The 16737-nt window shown below is 37.6% G+C and overlaps 1 protein-coding gene across 6 annotated transcripts in view; it reads right to left on the reverse strand.

Annotated features, from left to right (window-relative positions):
* Positions 1-16737, reverse strand: part of eml4 (EMAP like 4) — a 233205-nt gene that overhangs the window by 55493 nt on the left and 160975 nt on the right. For 3 of the 6 annotated variants that reach the window (XM_062971588.1, XM_062971567.1, XM_062971575.1), the window contains exons 4-8: positions 15028-15207; positions 8505-8633; positions 7091-7116; positions 6079-6111; positions 1-9 (exon numbers count right to left, since the gene is read on the reverse strand). The exon at positions 1-9 is cut by the window's left edge and continues 115 nt beyond it. In XM_062971588.1, the coding sequence (XP_062827658.1) occupies positions 1-9; positions 6079-6111; positions 7091-7116; positions 8505-8633; positions 15028-15207 (377 nt within the window). The remainder of the gene's footprint in view (positions 10-6078; positions 6112-7090; positions 7117-8504; positions 8634-15027; positions 15208-16737) is intronic. The other 3 variants (XM_062971579.1, XM_062971571.1, XM_062971582.1) reach the window with 3 other exon arrangements.

Raw genomic sequence — 16737 nt, forward strand, 5'->3', positions numbered from 1 at the left:
ATTCGCCTTCTGTTAAAACAAAAGTGTGTACCAGAGAGTAAGTTTACTTTGCAAACAAAAGTGGAACAAACTGTATAAAAATCTGCACGTTCGCACGGCGCTTCATTGTAATTCTATGCATTTGAAACAGATTCAGACTTTCAGAAAAAATGAATATCAAAGGATATTTGTCTTAGTTTGTCTTGCTTTCTAATCAGCTCCTTACCCAACTGTCATTCATGTAATCCCTTCAAATTATGAGCTCCTCAAAATGCTACCTTCGATCATTTTACAGTGGTTGGGAACTTTTGGTCCTACAGATTTAATTCTAGGAAACCTCAGTCAGAATTACTAATGGCACAGGATTTTGAGATGATCTAGAAGAGCCTAAGTTTCCCTACTCCTGCTTCATTTTATGGGGTATATTTGTACCGTCTCCATCACTGGCTGCTGCTGATCCCCACTGCCACACTAACTTTATATTCACTTTGTAATTCGAACTGGCCGTTCCTACAATTTCTAAAAAAGGCAAGCCAAAGAATAAAAGTAATTTCATGCCTCAATTTATAAACTGAAGGAAGTGGCAGTGTGGACAACCCCAGCATTCAGTTTTAAATGTCTTTGTATTTCCTCAGCACAAAGAAACAACAAAGAACAGATGGGATTTAAAAAAAGAAACACTGCCTTTGGTATATTCTGATATACTATGCAAACTTTAGAGTGCTCGCTTGAGTGCATTTCAGACCTTTTGATTAAACGGTTTGTTTAAACAAAGTAAGACTAACCTGAATGAAAGAAAGGTGTCTGCGTCTGGGGACTCTCTCACCCAGATGCTATGGTTCTTTTTTTTCTTGAAATCTAATACTACAAAAACTTCTCTTTGGCATAACAAGCCCACAGGGCAATTACAGTGCTGATACAAATACTCTTTTGAAAACTCTACCGATAATGGCAGCATATCAACAAAAGCATTTCTCAAATGAGAGATATAATTGCCAGAGGCCAAACTCCTGTAAATACAAGCTAAGAGAAGCAGCAGTTTCACTCTCTTTTAATTTATATTAGTTTAATTATCATGTTTTAGAACATCAAACTCACTTTTATTGGTTCCTTTCCAAACAGTGAAAGAGTTTTTCAGAATATTCATTGGCCCCCTCAACATGCTTTCTTATATTTTTTTTCCTCCTCTGCTTTTTCAAAATCCATAAGAAACCATGAGCCATTGCAACAAATAGAAGTACTCAAAAAGAGGGAAGATCACTCTTTTAAGAGGAAAATGAAAAGCAGTTTAACCCATAGCAGTTATCAATATGTCACCCCTGCTGTCATCAGCTTTGCATTAAAACACTATGAACTCACTTAAAACACTCAACCCAATCAGTAAACTTAGTTGAAAATATATCCAAGATCATTTTATTACAGAATAACTGCTTTAAAGGAGTTGAAATATGTGCCCCTACACACGTGTCCATGGAACATATTGACCTTTCTGTCTGATTATGCCTAGAAAAGTTTACTACAACAATGTAATTGGGAGTAATAAAGAGTCGCATTTTATTGGTATTAGGTGCAAGAGTATGAGTGTTGCCATGATCGCTGAATTGGTGTTTCAACTCAGATGAAATTTAAGTTTAAACTCAGTTAATTTTAAGCTCACAATGGTTTCTACAGCCTCCATAATACAGAGAGCTATTTACAGTATTGCATTTGCAGGTACTTGGATGACAGTTGACATGATACATCCAACTATTCACATGACAAAAAGCCACCAGTAAAGAACTGTCTTAAACATGGCTATAGAAGTGGTGGTAAACTATCACACCAACCACATTATGCTTCAGTCCAGCTTTCAACTATCTGAGAGAAAAAAATCTCACCAGTAAAATGGTTTGCTTTTTTTTAATTTTTACTATTCCTTATGTTACAAAAGAGTATGTGTTTGTGAGTCTGTAATAGCCTTTTCTCTATCAGACTTCCTTTTTATAAGAACTGCACAGCTGATTTTTCCAGGATTTCTTCTAGCTACTTAGAGTAGAGAAATAATGCATGAAAAATGATGGGAAATAAATAGAAATAGGCAGCTTCATAATATGAAGCATTTCAGTGAGAGACTCATCTTCTTCAACTGACCATCGACCAGGATATTATAGGGTAGGAAACATGGAATGTTAAAGAGGTTCATCACACACATTTTCTAATTGCTTTCTAAGGTAATATTTTTAAACCAAGTCTATAGACAGGTTACACATGAAATGAAACATACCATATATAATCAAGTATAGGTCTAAAATTTTTAGTAATCAAATCAACCCCCCAAAACTGGGTCTATTTATCCATGGGTCAATTAGACTACTGTACCTTAATTTTTATATATAAAAAAGAACTATTCTCCTTTTCTGAGTAGCATGGCAAAAGGCAAGAGCCTGGTCCATACTGTGAGAACCTAAAAGGAGCCCTGACCCCGTCTTCTCTTTCATTCATGGTGCCGTTTCTGGACATACTGGAGAAGGGAAATTGCAGTGGCAGCCTGGGATAGCTGGCCACCTGAATTGGCATTTGTGCTTTCCCCTTTCTGTGGAATGACCATCAACTTGCCCACGGGTCATATCAAAATCCATAATTTTGACCCCCCCCCTACCTGCCTTCAATCAATACATGAGGTTGACTCATATATGAGTATAGACTGTAGATCTAACATTGTGAGTCCCTTTAGAGCTATTTCACAACATGTCAGGGGAAAACAACTTTATCCAATTTCTTCACCAAGCATGTTAAAAAATTATCTGATGTATATACCTCCATGTACCAAGTGTTAAATGATTCAAGAAAAATCCAGCCCTTAGGGTAAGCTGGGTAGGGGGCTCATAATTTCATATATTCAGGTACTTAAACAGGTAATCCTGTTTCTCATTACTAACATTATTGCTCAAGAAATCTGCATGTAGAGGCCTGCTAGCCCTGGCAGCCCAGCTTAAAGGGTGTCTTTCACGTGCAGCCAAGTGGAAAGCAAAGTCCTTAAAATAGGTACTGGCACATAGCTGCATCCTTGATCCCCAGCCAAACATGGCTGAAAATTTATTAAACCGTTAGAACAGATTCTAAGAGTCACGGCATGTTGTTGATGTTAGGTTCAAGGATGTTGTATCTTTTTTTTAAAAAAAAAAAGTTGAAAGCACATTTGGCTATGGCTGCTATAAGAGTTACAAAGTTTAAAGGCAGGACAAAGGGAATGGTGAAGGAAATGCAGTCTTAGTATTCGTGACTTTCTAAGTTGGAGACATGTTGGATCAAACCCACAAAGGATATTTAAATAAACATCTGAATTTAGAGTGTGTAGATGAACACGAGAATCAAGGTAGAACTAGATAAAACCCAAGGACTTTCTAGATGAGTACTTTTTTCCGTTAAGATGCCACCATCCAGTTTCAGTTCATTTTATTTGCTTCCATGGTTGAGAGAGAGAAAAACCTTCCTCCTTTTCTATTCTCTACACTGTGCATTATTTTATACCCCTTCATCATGTCCCCCTCTTGCATATCTTCCAAGAGAAATAACCCCAAATAATCATTTTTTTCTTTATAGGACAGTCATTTCAGATCTTGCATTATGTTGTTTGTTCCCTTCTACACCTTTTCAAGCTCTCCAAATAGTCTTTATGAAGTATCTTGAAACCACACAGGGTATTCCAAATGGGATTGTACAATTGCTCTGTGAAAGGGTTCATGGCATTCTTATTTTTTATTTCTTTCCTTATGAACTTCAACATGCAATGAGCTCTTCATCGCAATCCTGAGACTGCTCAGGCCTTAGGCTGTGTGTGTGTGTGTGTGTGTGTGTGTGTGTGTGTAGAATCAAAAAACACATCATGTAGAAAGAATACACAATTGCCTGTTTGGAAATACCTTAACTTCTTTAGACTGTCTTAAATGTATTTCCCTTAACATGTGTAATCAATTGTTAATTTATTACTTTCATTGTTACACCTGCTATGAAACTCTTAGGAGAAAAGATGGGTTCACAAACAAACAAATAAACAAACAAACAAGCTATATTAAGCGGCTGTTCCAGAGAACAAGGGACATATGCCATTCCATAGGACAGGAGGGGGCAGAAATTAAAGCAAATATAGAGCATTCCTAGGAATGTTCTCATAATGATACATTTTGGTTAGTGTGGTTACATTTAAAAGATAGCCTATACATGTGCATCAGATAAAGCATGCTTTTTAGCACACAAGTGTTTATGCCACAACATATGTCATTCTATAAGATGCCTGAAGCCAGCACTGTATAGTAGGAAGTAGCTGGTTTACCAACCCCTGAGAAAGGAATAGTTCTGCAAAACTGCTTGTATGGCACAGATATAAAACTATACTTTATAAATTGTTATCATCCCCACTTTTGGGGAGATGGGGTCCCTGTTTTTAGCTGTATAGTTATTTCACATTAAAATTGACAAAAGAGCTCCAAAGTTGTTTTCCGAAGTGAATGAGAGTGCATTAGCATTACACAGTAAGTGCAGTTTGATATCACAAAATGTACTTTGTTAATGAGCTCTAATGCATTTTCCTGATATGCAGAATTAGAGCTCTTGGCAGAAAAATCTGTGTACCACATCAAACTATAAATCCCAGATTTCAACAGCATGGAGCCACAATATTTAAAACAGAATCAAACTGTACACTTTGAATTATTTGCATCTCAGTCCAATGCAATATAGCAAGTACAAGGCAGGCTATGGAAATGCCTGATGGGTATTTACAGAGTAATAACACTACCAGAGAAAGAGCTCTGAGAAATAATACACCAATTAGAAAAAACTGCAGCTTGTCCATTCTAGAAGTAATCACATCTTCTCTGTACAACATCTTACGTTTTGAAATGTATGAATACATTTCAAAATTCAAATTCATAAATACATTATAAAAATATAAATACATTGTAATTTAAAAAAAAACAGAAAACTGCACAACTTTCAAGAGTTAGTGCACAAATTTGTATCCCAATTGTATTTCAGCTAACTACAACAAAAACAACATGAAATGCACCAATACAAGAATAATTCAGCAAAATCCATCAGCAGCTGGAGAAACCTAATTTTTTTTTATCATTTCAGTCTGGATCTTCATTTGTTCAAATGAGGATGAAATACTAGACCCAAACAGAGTCATAACTTACAGGGATGGACAAATCCAGAGAGTCATTTATGGTCCATCCTCTGCTCCAAGGGATCAAAGCACATATATGCATATAGGATAAACTACACATAAATACATATTATGTGCCAAAAGAGAAGGGCAAAGCAAATAGGGACACCATCTCAGAACAGAACAAAGAGATAAAGAAAAGCAGGTGATCTGAACCATACAATTAGGAGAAAGCATCCCCAAATTTTCTCCAGTTAATAATTGCGCAAGCGATGTGAACAAGCACAAGTAATAACATTTTTAGTATGTCCTAAAGCCACAAGAAGGAGGTAAAATGCAAAAGCTATGCCATGCATAGAGCGAACATGCTCTAGGTTTCAAGCTTCATGCTTTGATGACATTTGCTGATCTAAGCCAGCCCTTAACAAGAAGTAATTTTCTTAGATGACAGTACATGTACATACATTCTGGGATAATACCACATTCCTTTTCCCCTTCATCAACAAGTCAGCCACAGGCCAATAGTAAGGCAAAATTTACTGGCACAAACCAACTTTTCTTTTCTTTTAAAGCTTATCATGATAATTTCCATTATTCAATTACACTGTTACAACACCCGTTACCCAGAGTATTGAGAGCAAACTGGATCTTTTAGTTGGCATTGCAGGGTGTGATAAAAGTCAACTACCTATATAACATTTAACTTAAGTTGAGTATTTCGTGCCCTTTTTTGAAATAGAAAATTAAATATGTAGTAGCTAACATTTACAATTTGGAGACAGGGGAGTGAAAGGCTTCTTGATTCCACCACTGCTTTGTTTAGGTCCAGGAATATATTTCTAGTGAAGCTAAAGAGGTTGGACCCATGTGCTTTGGAAGAGCAAAAAGCCAAATAAAAGATCAAAAAAGCATTTAACTAGAAGGCAACCAGCTAATGCAGTTTTAGTCCTTACCTTGGTTGTTTTTTTCTCGGGTTGGCATTTTTGCTGGTTGAGGGACAGAAATAAAATCACTTACAAGTGTTTCCTGTCCTGAGTGAAGTCTACCATTCTAAACCCAATCTAGTATTCTAGAAAGGTAAATATGCATATGGGCAAAAGATCTAGCATATCAAATAGAAATCAGAAAAATCTAAGCTACGTGTAAAACCCGTACAAGACACTCACGATGGACAATATCTCATACATTCATGCTGCTGTTGAAAAGATTTAAGTGTGCTTGATGTGTCAGACATTCACCCCAATCCATAAGTCCAAATGAGGGGCTTATGGCTTTCAGAGTGTTTGTACATTTGAGAAGCCCTACTGGTTTAAATGGAAACTAGCAGATCCAAACCCAAGAAGAAAGGCATAGGCAGTGTTACTTTTTCTATAAATACAAAAGTCTTACAGGTAGAAACAGGTAGATGTGTATTAGGTCCCTCACGGATGCCTATTTCATCCTATCAGATAGGAGCTCAAAAGGAAAAAAACTACTGAAAGTCAATATATGGCAAAACAAAAGCTAATAATTATACAAATGTATGATTTCACTGACTTAAATCTTGGAACAAACTAATTATAAAATACAGTAGAGTCTCACTTATCCAAGATAAACGGGCTGGCAGAACCTTGGATAAGCGAAAATCTTGGATAATAAGGAGGGATTAAGAAAAAAAGCCTATTAAACATAAAATTACATTACGATTTTACAAATTAAACACCAAAACATAATGTTTTACAAGAAATTGACAAAAAAGCAGTTCAATACACAGTAATGCTATGTAGTAATTACTGTATTTACGAATTTAGCACCAAAACATTGCAACATTTACCACAAAAACAGTGACTACTGAAAGGCAGACTGCCTTGGATAATACAGAACCTTGGATAAGTGAAGCTTGGATAAGTGAGACTCTACTGTACATTGATTAGTCTTAATTGGAAAGAATCAAACTCTAATCCTGAATCAAATGTTTCCCATTACCTTGGCTGATGATGACATCTTTGTGTCTGGGGAGAGAAATACAAGATGTTACAACTATATCTAAATATCAGTTTGAAAATATAAATACTGAGATATATTGACACTGATAATTTTGGTAATGTAAGTAAACTGTACAGAAAATCGTCTATACAAAAAGTGATGGATAGAAGCAGATTTTCTTTAAATATTTTTCACTTAAATCTACTTACACGTGTTTATTATATTCACATATTTTTCTATTTGAAAAAAATCAAGTGACTTAATATGAAATGCATAAGAAAATACCTAGTGGATTGGTGGTTCTTGGTTCTGAGACCTGGGTAGGTAAACTGCCCTGGAAGGGATTTCACTCCCTTTGAAGGAGTAGGTGTGCAGTCTGGGAGTAGTGCTGTATCCATTTTTGTCACTAGAGATCCAGATACAACCATGTGTACTTGGGGCCAATCTCAACTCATTCATCAGCTGCAAGCTTTCATGCACAGTACTAAATGCACTGGTAATGTCCAGATTAGACCACTCCAATGCACTGTATGTTCGGCTGTCCTTCAAGATGAATTAGAAATTGCAGCGAATACAAAATCCAGCAGCTAAACTATTAATTGGGGCTTGATTCAAATACTGCAGTATCTCCCTGAAAATAAGACTGAGTTGTATATTAATTTTTACTCCGAAAGACACACTACAGCTTATTTTCAGGGGATGTGTTATTGCTAGTCATGAGGCTTGTGGGACAGCATTGTTCTCCTTGGGAGTTTGTGCTCTGGTGATGTCATAATCTTATCTTAAAGTGACAACAATGCTTTAACCATGGGTGCATCTACATTGCAGAATGGGTGAAGGATGGCACCACTTTAACTGCCATGGCTCAATGCAATAAAATTCTTGGAGTTTGATGAGGCAACAGCACTACTGTGCGGAAAAAGCTATAAAGACCTTTTAAAACTACAACTCCCATGAGCCAATGCAGTTAAAATGGTGTCAAATTGCATGAATTTTACAGTGGAGATGCATTCCAAAGGGTATAAATATCTTGTAAAACTACAACTCCCATGACACAATGTAGTTAAAAGTGTCATACTGCATTTGTTCTGGCTGACAATATTAACTGGGGCTTATTTTTGGGGGGAGGGTTTTTATCATGAGTATATAACACAAGATCTAAAGAAATTGCACTGGCTGCCAATACACCCCTGGTTTAAATTCAAAGTGCTGGTGGTAACATTGAAATTCCTAAACAGCTTGATACCTTTTGGATCTGCAGAGGGAACCCACTTCACCAATGGTGTTTTGTCTGCCAACAGGCATCTTCAGATTTCACTCAGAGCATACATTTTTGAAAACCTGAGTACCACGAACTCAAGGGGACTAAGTGATTTGCAGTAGAATGACAATGACTAAGACTCAAGTGACTTACTTGTCTGAATTCTTTCCACCTTTGGATATCAATTTTGATGCAGACGTTGCCCTCATTAGTTTATTACGGCTGTCTTCTGAACTTTCCCAGGCACTGTGTGACTTCTCAATTGTTGATGCTCTTTTCACACTAAAAAGGCAAGCACATTTTTTCTGCTGTTAAAGCAAGAACTAAATGGGGCAACCCAAAAATCTGCACTGAAAATGCAACAGATCAAGCAGCAGGAGATGAAAGAAATGCCAGACCGAGCCATCCTTCAAGCAAATCCACAAGGCTCCCAGAAAGAAGGATTAGAGAAAATGCTCTAATTGGACATTTGAAGACAGTCAAAAGGGCAACAGGTTTTTTTTTAAAGTCTACTTATGCAGGCTTTTAAAAGAGGTTTGTAGAACAGGGTTGGAAGAAAGACTGATTACATTCTAAGTGATTTGCAGTATGTTGGCAAGGATTTCAGACTCCAATTTTCTAAAATCAACAACAACTAAAAAACTACTCTCATTAAAGTTTGTGGCTAAACAAAACGAATGCCTAGGGATAAAAGGGGATTTCAGAAATGATTGTTCATTGTGATTTTGGTTCTGGTACTGATCACAAATTCCTGGGCTCAAAGACATTCTGTTCCTTGTTTGTTAGCATATCTTTTCTTGCCAGAACCACTATTTTACACTAGATTTCATCAAGTGGCATCAGAACTCTGAGAAAAGTGTGGATGGAAACAAAAAAAAACAACAGAAAAAGGTAAATACCACCAGCTAGCAACCTACCCAACTTTCTGAAGCAACCTAGGTCCAAATGTACCGATGCTCCTCATATTCACTACGAAAGAATAGCTCCTCATATTCACTATGAAATAATAATTACCTGTGAAGAAGAATGCTAAATCGGCATCCTGACACATTGAGGGATTAAGCTCATGAGCTTCCTATATTAAGGTATATTTTAAAAAATCACGGTTGCTTTAGGCAAGCATCCCTTTCTTTGCCTCCTTCACCTATCCTAGTATAAAGATGCTGCTACTGACTTAAGGCTGTGATGTCCCATAAATCTCACATAAATGTGCTCTGCCTTTACATGCTTGCTGCCTACGGAAATATTTCCATACTTAGTGTACTTAATATAACAAGTCTTCTCAGATGATTTGACTGCTAATGCATAATGTGCAGTTTCCACTCTGTAGCTTAAAATATTTCAAAAATACTCCTGCCCTTTTTTTAAGTTTAGATACAGGGCTGCTACAAGAGAGGAGAAAGTTCAGTTCACGTCATTATAATGCCTACAGGTGCCCAACAGACTGCCTTGAAATGCATTCAATTAAAACAATTTTTTTGGAAAGACGGTATGTGCAAGCTATCAGCAACAGCTTTATTTCCACAAGACCTTCAAAAGCTAAGGGAGAAAAAAAGAGTAATAAAGGTTATTGAAGTCAAACATTAGAAAAAAGTGAGAACACACACATTTCTTGTTGCTCAGGCGGTAGCAGATTAAAACAATGAACCCTGAAAATGCTTTTGTATAGCAAGATGGCAGACAGAATAGTCCAAAGTCCGCTTTAAGGGAAGTTTGTGCAAGATAAGAGAGATAGAGCTTATGAGAGACTGTTAAACATGCATTGGTTAAGGTTGCATCAAACACAATGCAGGGAGCAGTTCTGTTTAGAGGGAAAAAACACACCAACTAGATGTAGGCATTGATATGTGCCAGCTACATATGCATCTGCTTTACTGTGTAGTCAATAGTCATGGGCTCGAAATGTGTCTCCTTTGTTTCATCCGTGTTTTTCTTTCGTGCCGTTCATTCATTTGGCACGATACAGGAGACCCCTCGCCAAACGGAAAAAGCAGTGAAATGAAATGAAAGTGGGAACGGTAACCATTTGGTCGCCTGATTTTTGTCCCATTGGCAGCAATGGACGGGCCTCTCACACTTCCTTTCCCTCAGGTTTAGGGCTACAGGGTCTCACCATTTCACTGATCCTCAGGTTCTCTCTAGCATTCATGTGAGTCTTTAGGGTTGGTGAGATAGACCCATGTCTATGAATCCAGATAGGCAAAATGTCGTCTGTGGCTCATTGATGTTGTTTTTGCAACCCTTGGCTCTTCTTCAGGTTCCATTATCTTTTTAAATGGGTATCAAGGCCCCACATGTACTTTTCAATGCACAGTAACTTGGAAAGACTCTCTTTAAGTGTGTGTGTGTGTGTGTGTGACCTGCAGACTCAAACACCCGTGACTGCCAGGGCTTGCAGCTGAGTGCCCAGAGCAGAGCGCACAGGGCCTCTTAATGGGCATTTGGTGCTCAGTACTCAGCTGCAAGCCCTGGCAGTTGCAGGCTCTTTGGGCCTGCAGGCCACACACTCACCCAAAGAGCCAGTGACTGCCAGGGCGTGCACCTGAGCACCAAGTGCCTACTAAGAGGAGCTCTGCGCTCTACTTGGTGTTCAGCTGCAAGCCCTGGCAGTCACAGGTGCTTTGGGCCTGCAGGCTACAGACACACTCTCTTAAACAGAGTCTTTTTCCAAGTTAATGTGTGTTGAAAAGTACAGGGGGGGCTTGTTACCCATTTAAAAGGATAATGGAACCTGAAGAAGAGCCAAGGGTTGCAAACACAGCATCAATGAGCCACAGACTGCATTTTGCCTATCCGGATTCAGAGACATGGGTTTATCCACCAAGCCCAACAATTCAAAAGAATGCTGGAGAGAGCCTAAGGATCAGTGAAATTGTGAGATCCTCTAGCCCTAAAACTGAGGGGAAGTGGCGCATGGGAAGCCCTCCCATGTTGGCCAATGGGATGAAAGTTTTCATTCATTCACATGAAAGAATGAAATAGCTCATTCAGAAAGGCCCTGTTTTTGGAAGCAGGACTTGAAAACTAAAATGGGGCCATACAAATGAAACAAACAAAAACGGATAGCGATTCTATACATAAGCACAAGGCTAGCAGTCATGTGCCCGAAAATTAAAATTGGATGTGGCTTCCTAGCAAAAGAAAGACCTATGGCTGTTTCAGGTAAAGACTTGGAAGGTTGAGTTCATGAAGCTACACACAAGCTTTATTCTTTTATATGCTAATTGAACGATTGGAGAGGAAATAAGGATGACGTCTTCAAAATATGATCACTGTTGCAAGAATGGATATATATCCAGAAGTGGAATTATACAGATTCACTGATGGAAGATTGGCTGGAGAACTTATGTGAAATGGCTATAATGGACCAACCTATTATGTCAATTAAGGAGAAATACTTAGATCGTTTGAAGAATGATTGGGATCTGTTTATTAATTTTATTAAACATAAATTAGGAAGTGTATCATCTTTTGGATTTGATCAGTAGGGTACAGTAATATGTAGAACTGTTTTAGAATTATATTTTCAAGAGTTTTGTTAAGTTAATTAGAAATAGCCTGGCAAAAGGAAGTCATTTGTAGTTCCTCCCTTTAGATTATTAGTTTGTGTCGTGTACTGATGTGTATTGGAGGGGATTTTCCCCTTAGATGTTGTTCTATATCTACAAAACTATGATTTTTTAACGATATATGTGTTTTAAACATATTTAATAAATAATAAATATTTTAAAATATTCTTTTCCAAACAGAATGCAGGTCTGCTTATTCAAGACACCCCTTTCCTATATGTCAGTTCCCTCCCTGTTGCATCTCATGCTGTGGAATATCTACAGACCTTAAAGGATTATTTTCAGGGAATGCTTATGAGAGACCACTGAGAAGGAAGGGATAGGAAAGACCAGACATTTTAATGGAATTTTTCTTCCATGTCTTACACAGGAGGAAATGAAAATGTTTGAGGGACCTTTCAAGAAAGAATGCCTGGGAATATACCTCTTCCCATTAGTCCTTTGGCAAGCATGAATCATATACTTACTTTCTTATAACATAGTGTCCATAGTTGGAGTCAAACTAAATAAGTAATCCTAGGGGGACACTGAAACCAATGGAACAAGTTAGTCATGTTTTAAACAGACCATCAAGTTCAACTTGGAGAGTATCTTTGTTACAGTGACAGAACTTTGATACCATTTATTGCTATGGCTTCATTTTCTGGAATCCCGGGTTTCACAGTTTCATGAAGCACTCAGAATTCTTTGATTAGAGAGCTCTAGTTCATTTTGCTGATCAAAGAGCACTAGACTCTTCAAGAATTTTTTTAAAGGACCTCATCAAAATACAGAATGGAACCATGGCAATTAAAACTGTTGTAATCCACTCCAACCTGAATTTAGGACTCACTGATTAGTTTGGATAATGGCAGAACTGTCAAATTCAGGTAAGTCCACAGAATATTAATATGCTTTAACTAAAATATCTAACAGCTTATAGCCATGATAGACTAATTTGTCAAAAAGCAGGTGTCAATAAAACCAGTGCTGTTTGTTTGATTCAGTTATCTAGCTGAATTGGTTTTTATTATTTAGTGCATGGGTTATATTATCATAATGTATTTTGAATTTCATTCTAGTTCTTCAGGTATACATAAAAGGACTTGCTCTCTATTTCTGTCTTAAAAAGAGGCAAAACTGTAGGATCTAATCTTAAAAACAAACTGGAATCAGTATAATCTGTGTTTGAATAATTTCAGACCAAACCTCAGGATATTACTTTTGTCCTGGAGTGGTGAGCTTTCTGATCCCACATTCATTGCAGTTATTTTTTTAGATTTATTACTGCCAGCAGTAGAGACTGTCTGGAACTGTGAGTACAATGGGGGTTTTGCTAGCTATTCTTCTGTTTTGCCCTAAACTCAGGGGAGGGATAATGGCTGAGTGGTTCAAGGCATATTTTGCATGCAGAACATTCCAGTTCAATCCTTCACATTAAAAGGGATGAGATGCAGGTGATGGGAAAATCCATTTTCTGCCTCCCAGACCCTGAGAACCACTGCCAGTCAGGAAAGGACTGACCATCATAAAGCATCTCAAGCAAAGAAGAGCACTAAAAAAAGCAAAATGGGAGCAAAAATCTTGCTTTGGTCTAGAGGAGTTGGTGTGTGTTATGTGTTTCCATTGCACTGGATTATGGCCCACTTAGCAGAGGGTCAACCTTATGTCATGTACTTTGCTGTATCATATTCTTTGTTTTTATCTAGAGGAGCTTGCGTGTGTAAGGTAGAAGAACTGTTGTAAACAGCACATGCCTTTTCGTACAGTTCCTGCTGCCACAAAAATAACTTTTCTTGTACAATGTTTCTTAAGGAAACATTATTTTTGCAGTGGTGAAAATAGAGGGATGAAAGAAGAGTGTGTCCCTGATAAGATCCAGGAAAGCAGGGGGCAAGGCATATAATTCCTGTGAAGCCACACATTCATGCTCTAAAGACTTGCAAGATTGCTTGACTTGAAGTAGGTAACCCAGATGCAAATGATTTGGTTTTCTTCGTAAACACTGAAAAGAGGCCAGTATGCAGTCAAGCAAAGATTGGAACAGAGGCAATAAAGAATACCCAGTGCATGAAACAGCAGCCTGGAAAGCAGCAGTTGGAATAAAGAATAACAATGATGCTCAGTAGAGTTGTCAGCTATTAGCAGACACACCTATGCAACTCAACATATTAGGATTGTTTAGAGATCATAAAATGCATTTAGAATGCAACAGAATCTCTACAGGTTTATATCATGGTAACATATCTGAATGTTACCATTGATCTCATTCAACTATTAGTGGCACCTCCATGTTTGCAAGAAACCACTGCTATACTGTATGTGGTACAGGAGAGGATGCGGGTCAGTGAAGCCAAAAAAAGCAGTCAACACTGCTCTGGCTGGCCACAACACACTTCCATGAATTATCCTATCTTTAGGCTACAATAAAGAGCATCCAGTAATCTATGTACACTAGTTGATATTCCTCTACATGGGTTGGGGGATAGAGACTTTTCTGCAGCAACACTCAGGGTATTTTTATTCACTCCCTCTTAAGGAGATCAAATTAGCTCCAATGAAAGCAAGACAAACAGTGAAAACTGCAATGTTTTGTCAAGGCTTTTTAATATAGTTCTGATGTTTTTTAAACAATACCTTCATTCTTTTCCTATTTTGTTGCAATTTTATTGTATTACGTTTTTGTTTCCCAAACATTGCTTTGAATGTTTTGGTAGGCAGGAAAGTGAAGTGTAAATACCTTTAATATGTAAATAAAAGTTCTAGGAATGGGACTTAATGGGAGTCTCTAACAAGGAGTGGATAAAGGCAAGCTGGGAAATATAGGTTGAGTTTTATTTTAATTATAACTATGGTTCCTAGAATCAGTGTTGCCAATGGTCGTGGTGGGTATAGGATCCTGGGGGTTGCTGTTCAAAAGGTAACTCTTCTTAAAACAGGCATAAACTTTCTGAAACCTGAATGTCATCATTCCACTGAGGAGAGGGATAGGTAGACTTCTATCAATGTGACTCATTTATTGAGAAGAGATCAAAGACACACATAGGCATGCTTTTAACTGGGAATAAAGCGTAGGATTAGTACTGTTGCAACCACTTCCTAGCCGTGTACATGGGAACTTAGGAAACCTTTTGCCTGGAGCAGAGCTCTTGACTTCTGGGGTCTGCCTGTGTGTTGGGTGGGTCTGTGCAGAGGGCTGGGGAGATGGTGAAGGTGATGCTTGCATTTGTGGGTTTTGATCATTAGAATGAGAGTCCTCTTTTTTCTCTGTCTGTCCTTGAAGTTTTTCCTTCTTTTTTTCCGTACCGCTGCAAAACAAAGTATAAGAACATATACATTTAAAACACCTTTTGGAAATCATATAGATAAAAAAGCCTTGAAACATTTGCCTACAGGAAGGGAGAGGGGAGATAAACAGATAACAAGTCAGATTAACTGTTCAGAAACCAGATACTTAATATGATGGTTTTCATCTATAGTTTGTTCAAGAACTCCTCTTTACCTACTAAATATATTGGATTATGTCTCTGCAAGTTGACTTTCTGAAAAAAAAACTGTTTCAGAGAACACGAATTAGAAGCATGTCTCTCCCCAGTCCAAGTCCACATTTCACAAATTATCATACATCAGAATTTCTTTCAGCAAAAAAGCATATTGTGGTAACAAATGTGTTCCCTTATTGTTGAACACCTAAAAGCTATGGGTGGCTTCATTTCCAGTAAAAGCACATTCAGATGCTCTGTAAATAAACAGAAGCTTCATTTTCATATCTTTAAAAAAGAATCCATGACATACACCTTTTAGATCACATTTACATTTAGCTAAAAACATCAGTACTAGAGTGAACTTGCAGCTCTTTCCAGGATCTCTGACAAGGCAACATGGCATGGAAAAACAAACTGTAGGAAACAGCCTACCAGTAAAGAAAATATCTTTGAAGATTATTATTATCACAGCTGTATTGGCAATACTTTACTTGCTTGTTTTGTGATAGTTCATTTACCAGTTAGTGTACAGTGAACTAACTATTGCCTTTATAGTCTCTCATGGCTCATTACATCCTAGATTAGATTGGTAATGACAGCTAAACTGTAAATGGGGCTGCAAATGTTTTCTTTGCGATTATACAAATGTTAACAATCTGAGGTACATTTCTACTAATATGCTAGCTATTGACTAGCATATTACATCATGATATTTGTCAGCTGAGTTCTTTAATCTATGGAGGAAAATACTATCCCATTACCTGAAATAAAACAGATTTCTGAAATTACAAGGTATAGGTGAGAAAGTAGTATAAAGACCATTAAATACTTGTTAGAATTATCCATGCCACAACTATAATATCTGAACTGTCATACTCTGGACATGCTTCACTAAGAAAAAATAATGCTTGTTAGAATGGAAGGCAATAAGGCAAAGAAGACAGCATCACTACAGACTAATGGATGGATTTCATCATGAAATCCATAGCCCTGAGTCTGGAAGACTTGAGAAAGGCTCTCAATGATTTGGGACCTCGTGGTAATCTCTTATTCAGAGGGCAGAATCCAAAGACCAATAGTTCTCAACCTGTGACCTTCAACTCCCAGAAATCCTAACAGCTGGTAAACTGGCTGGGATTTCTGGGAGTTGTAGGTCAAAACACCTGGGGACCTACAGGTTGAGAACCAATGTCAAAGACAAAGCCATGTTAGTCTGCAATGCAATATACAAAGGGATTTTGTAGCAACTTAGAGACTGAAAGAACCCAATTGGTAGCATAAGCTTTCATAGACTATTTCCTCTGATGCATGGAGTGAACACAGATATAGATGTCTTAGTCTGGATCAATATGC

The sequence above is a fragment of the Anolis carolinensis genome, chromosome 1 (genome assembly GCF_035594765.1).
Source record: "Anolis carolinensis isolate JA03-04 chromosome 1, rAnoCar3.1.pri, whole genome shotgun sequence".
Taxonomy (NCBI): domain Eukaryota; kingdom Metazoa; phylum Chordata; class Lepidosauria; order Squamata; family Dactyloidae; genus Anolis; species Anolis carolinensis.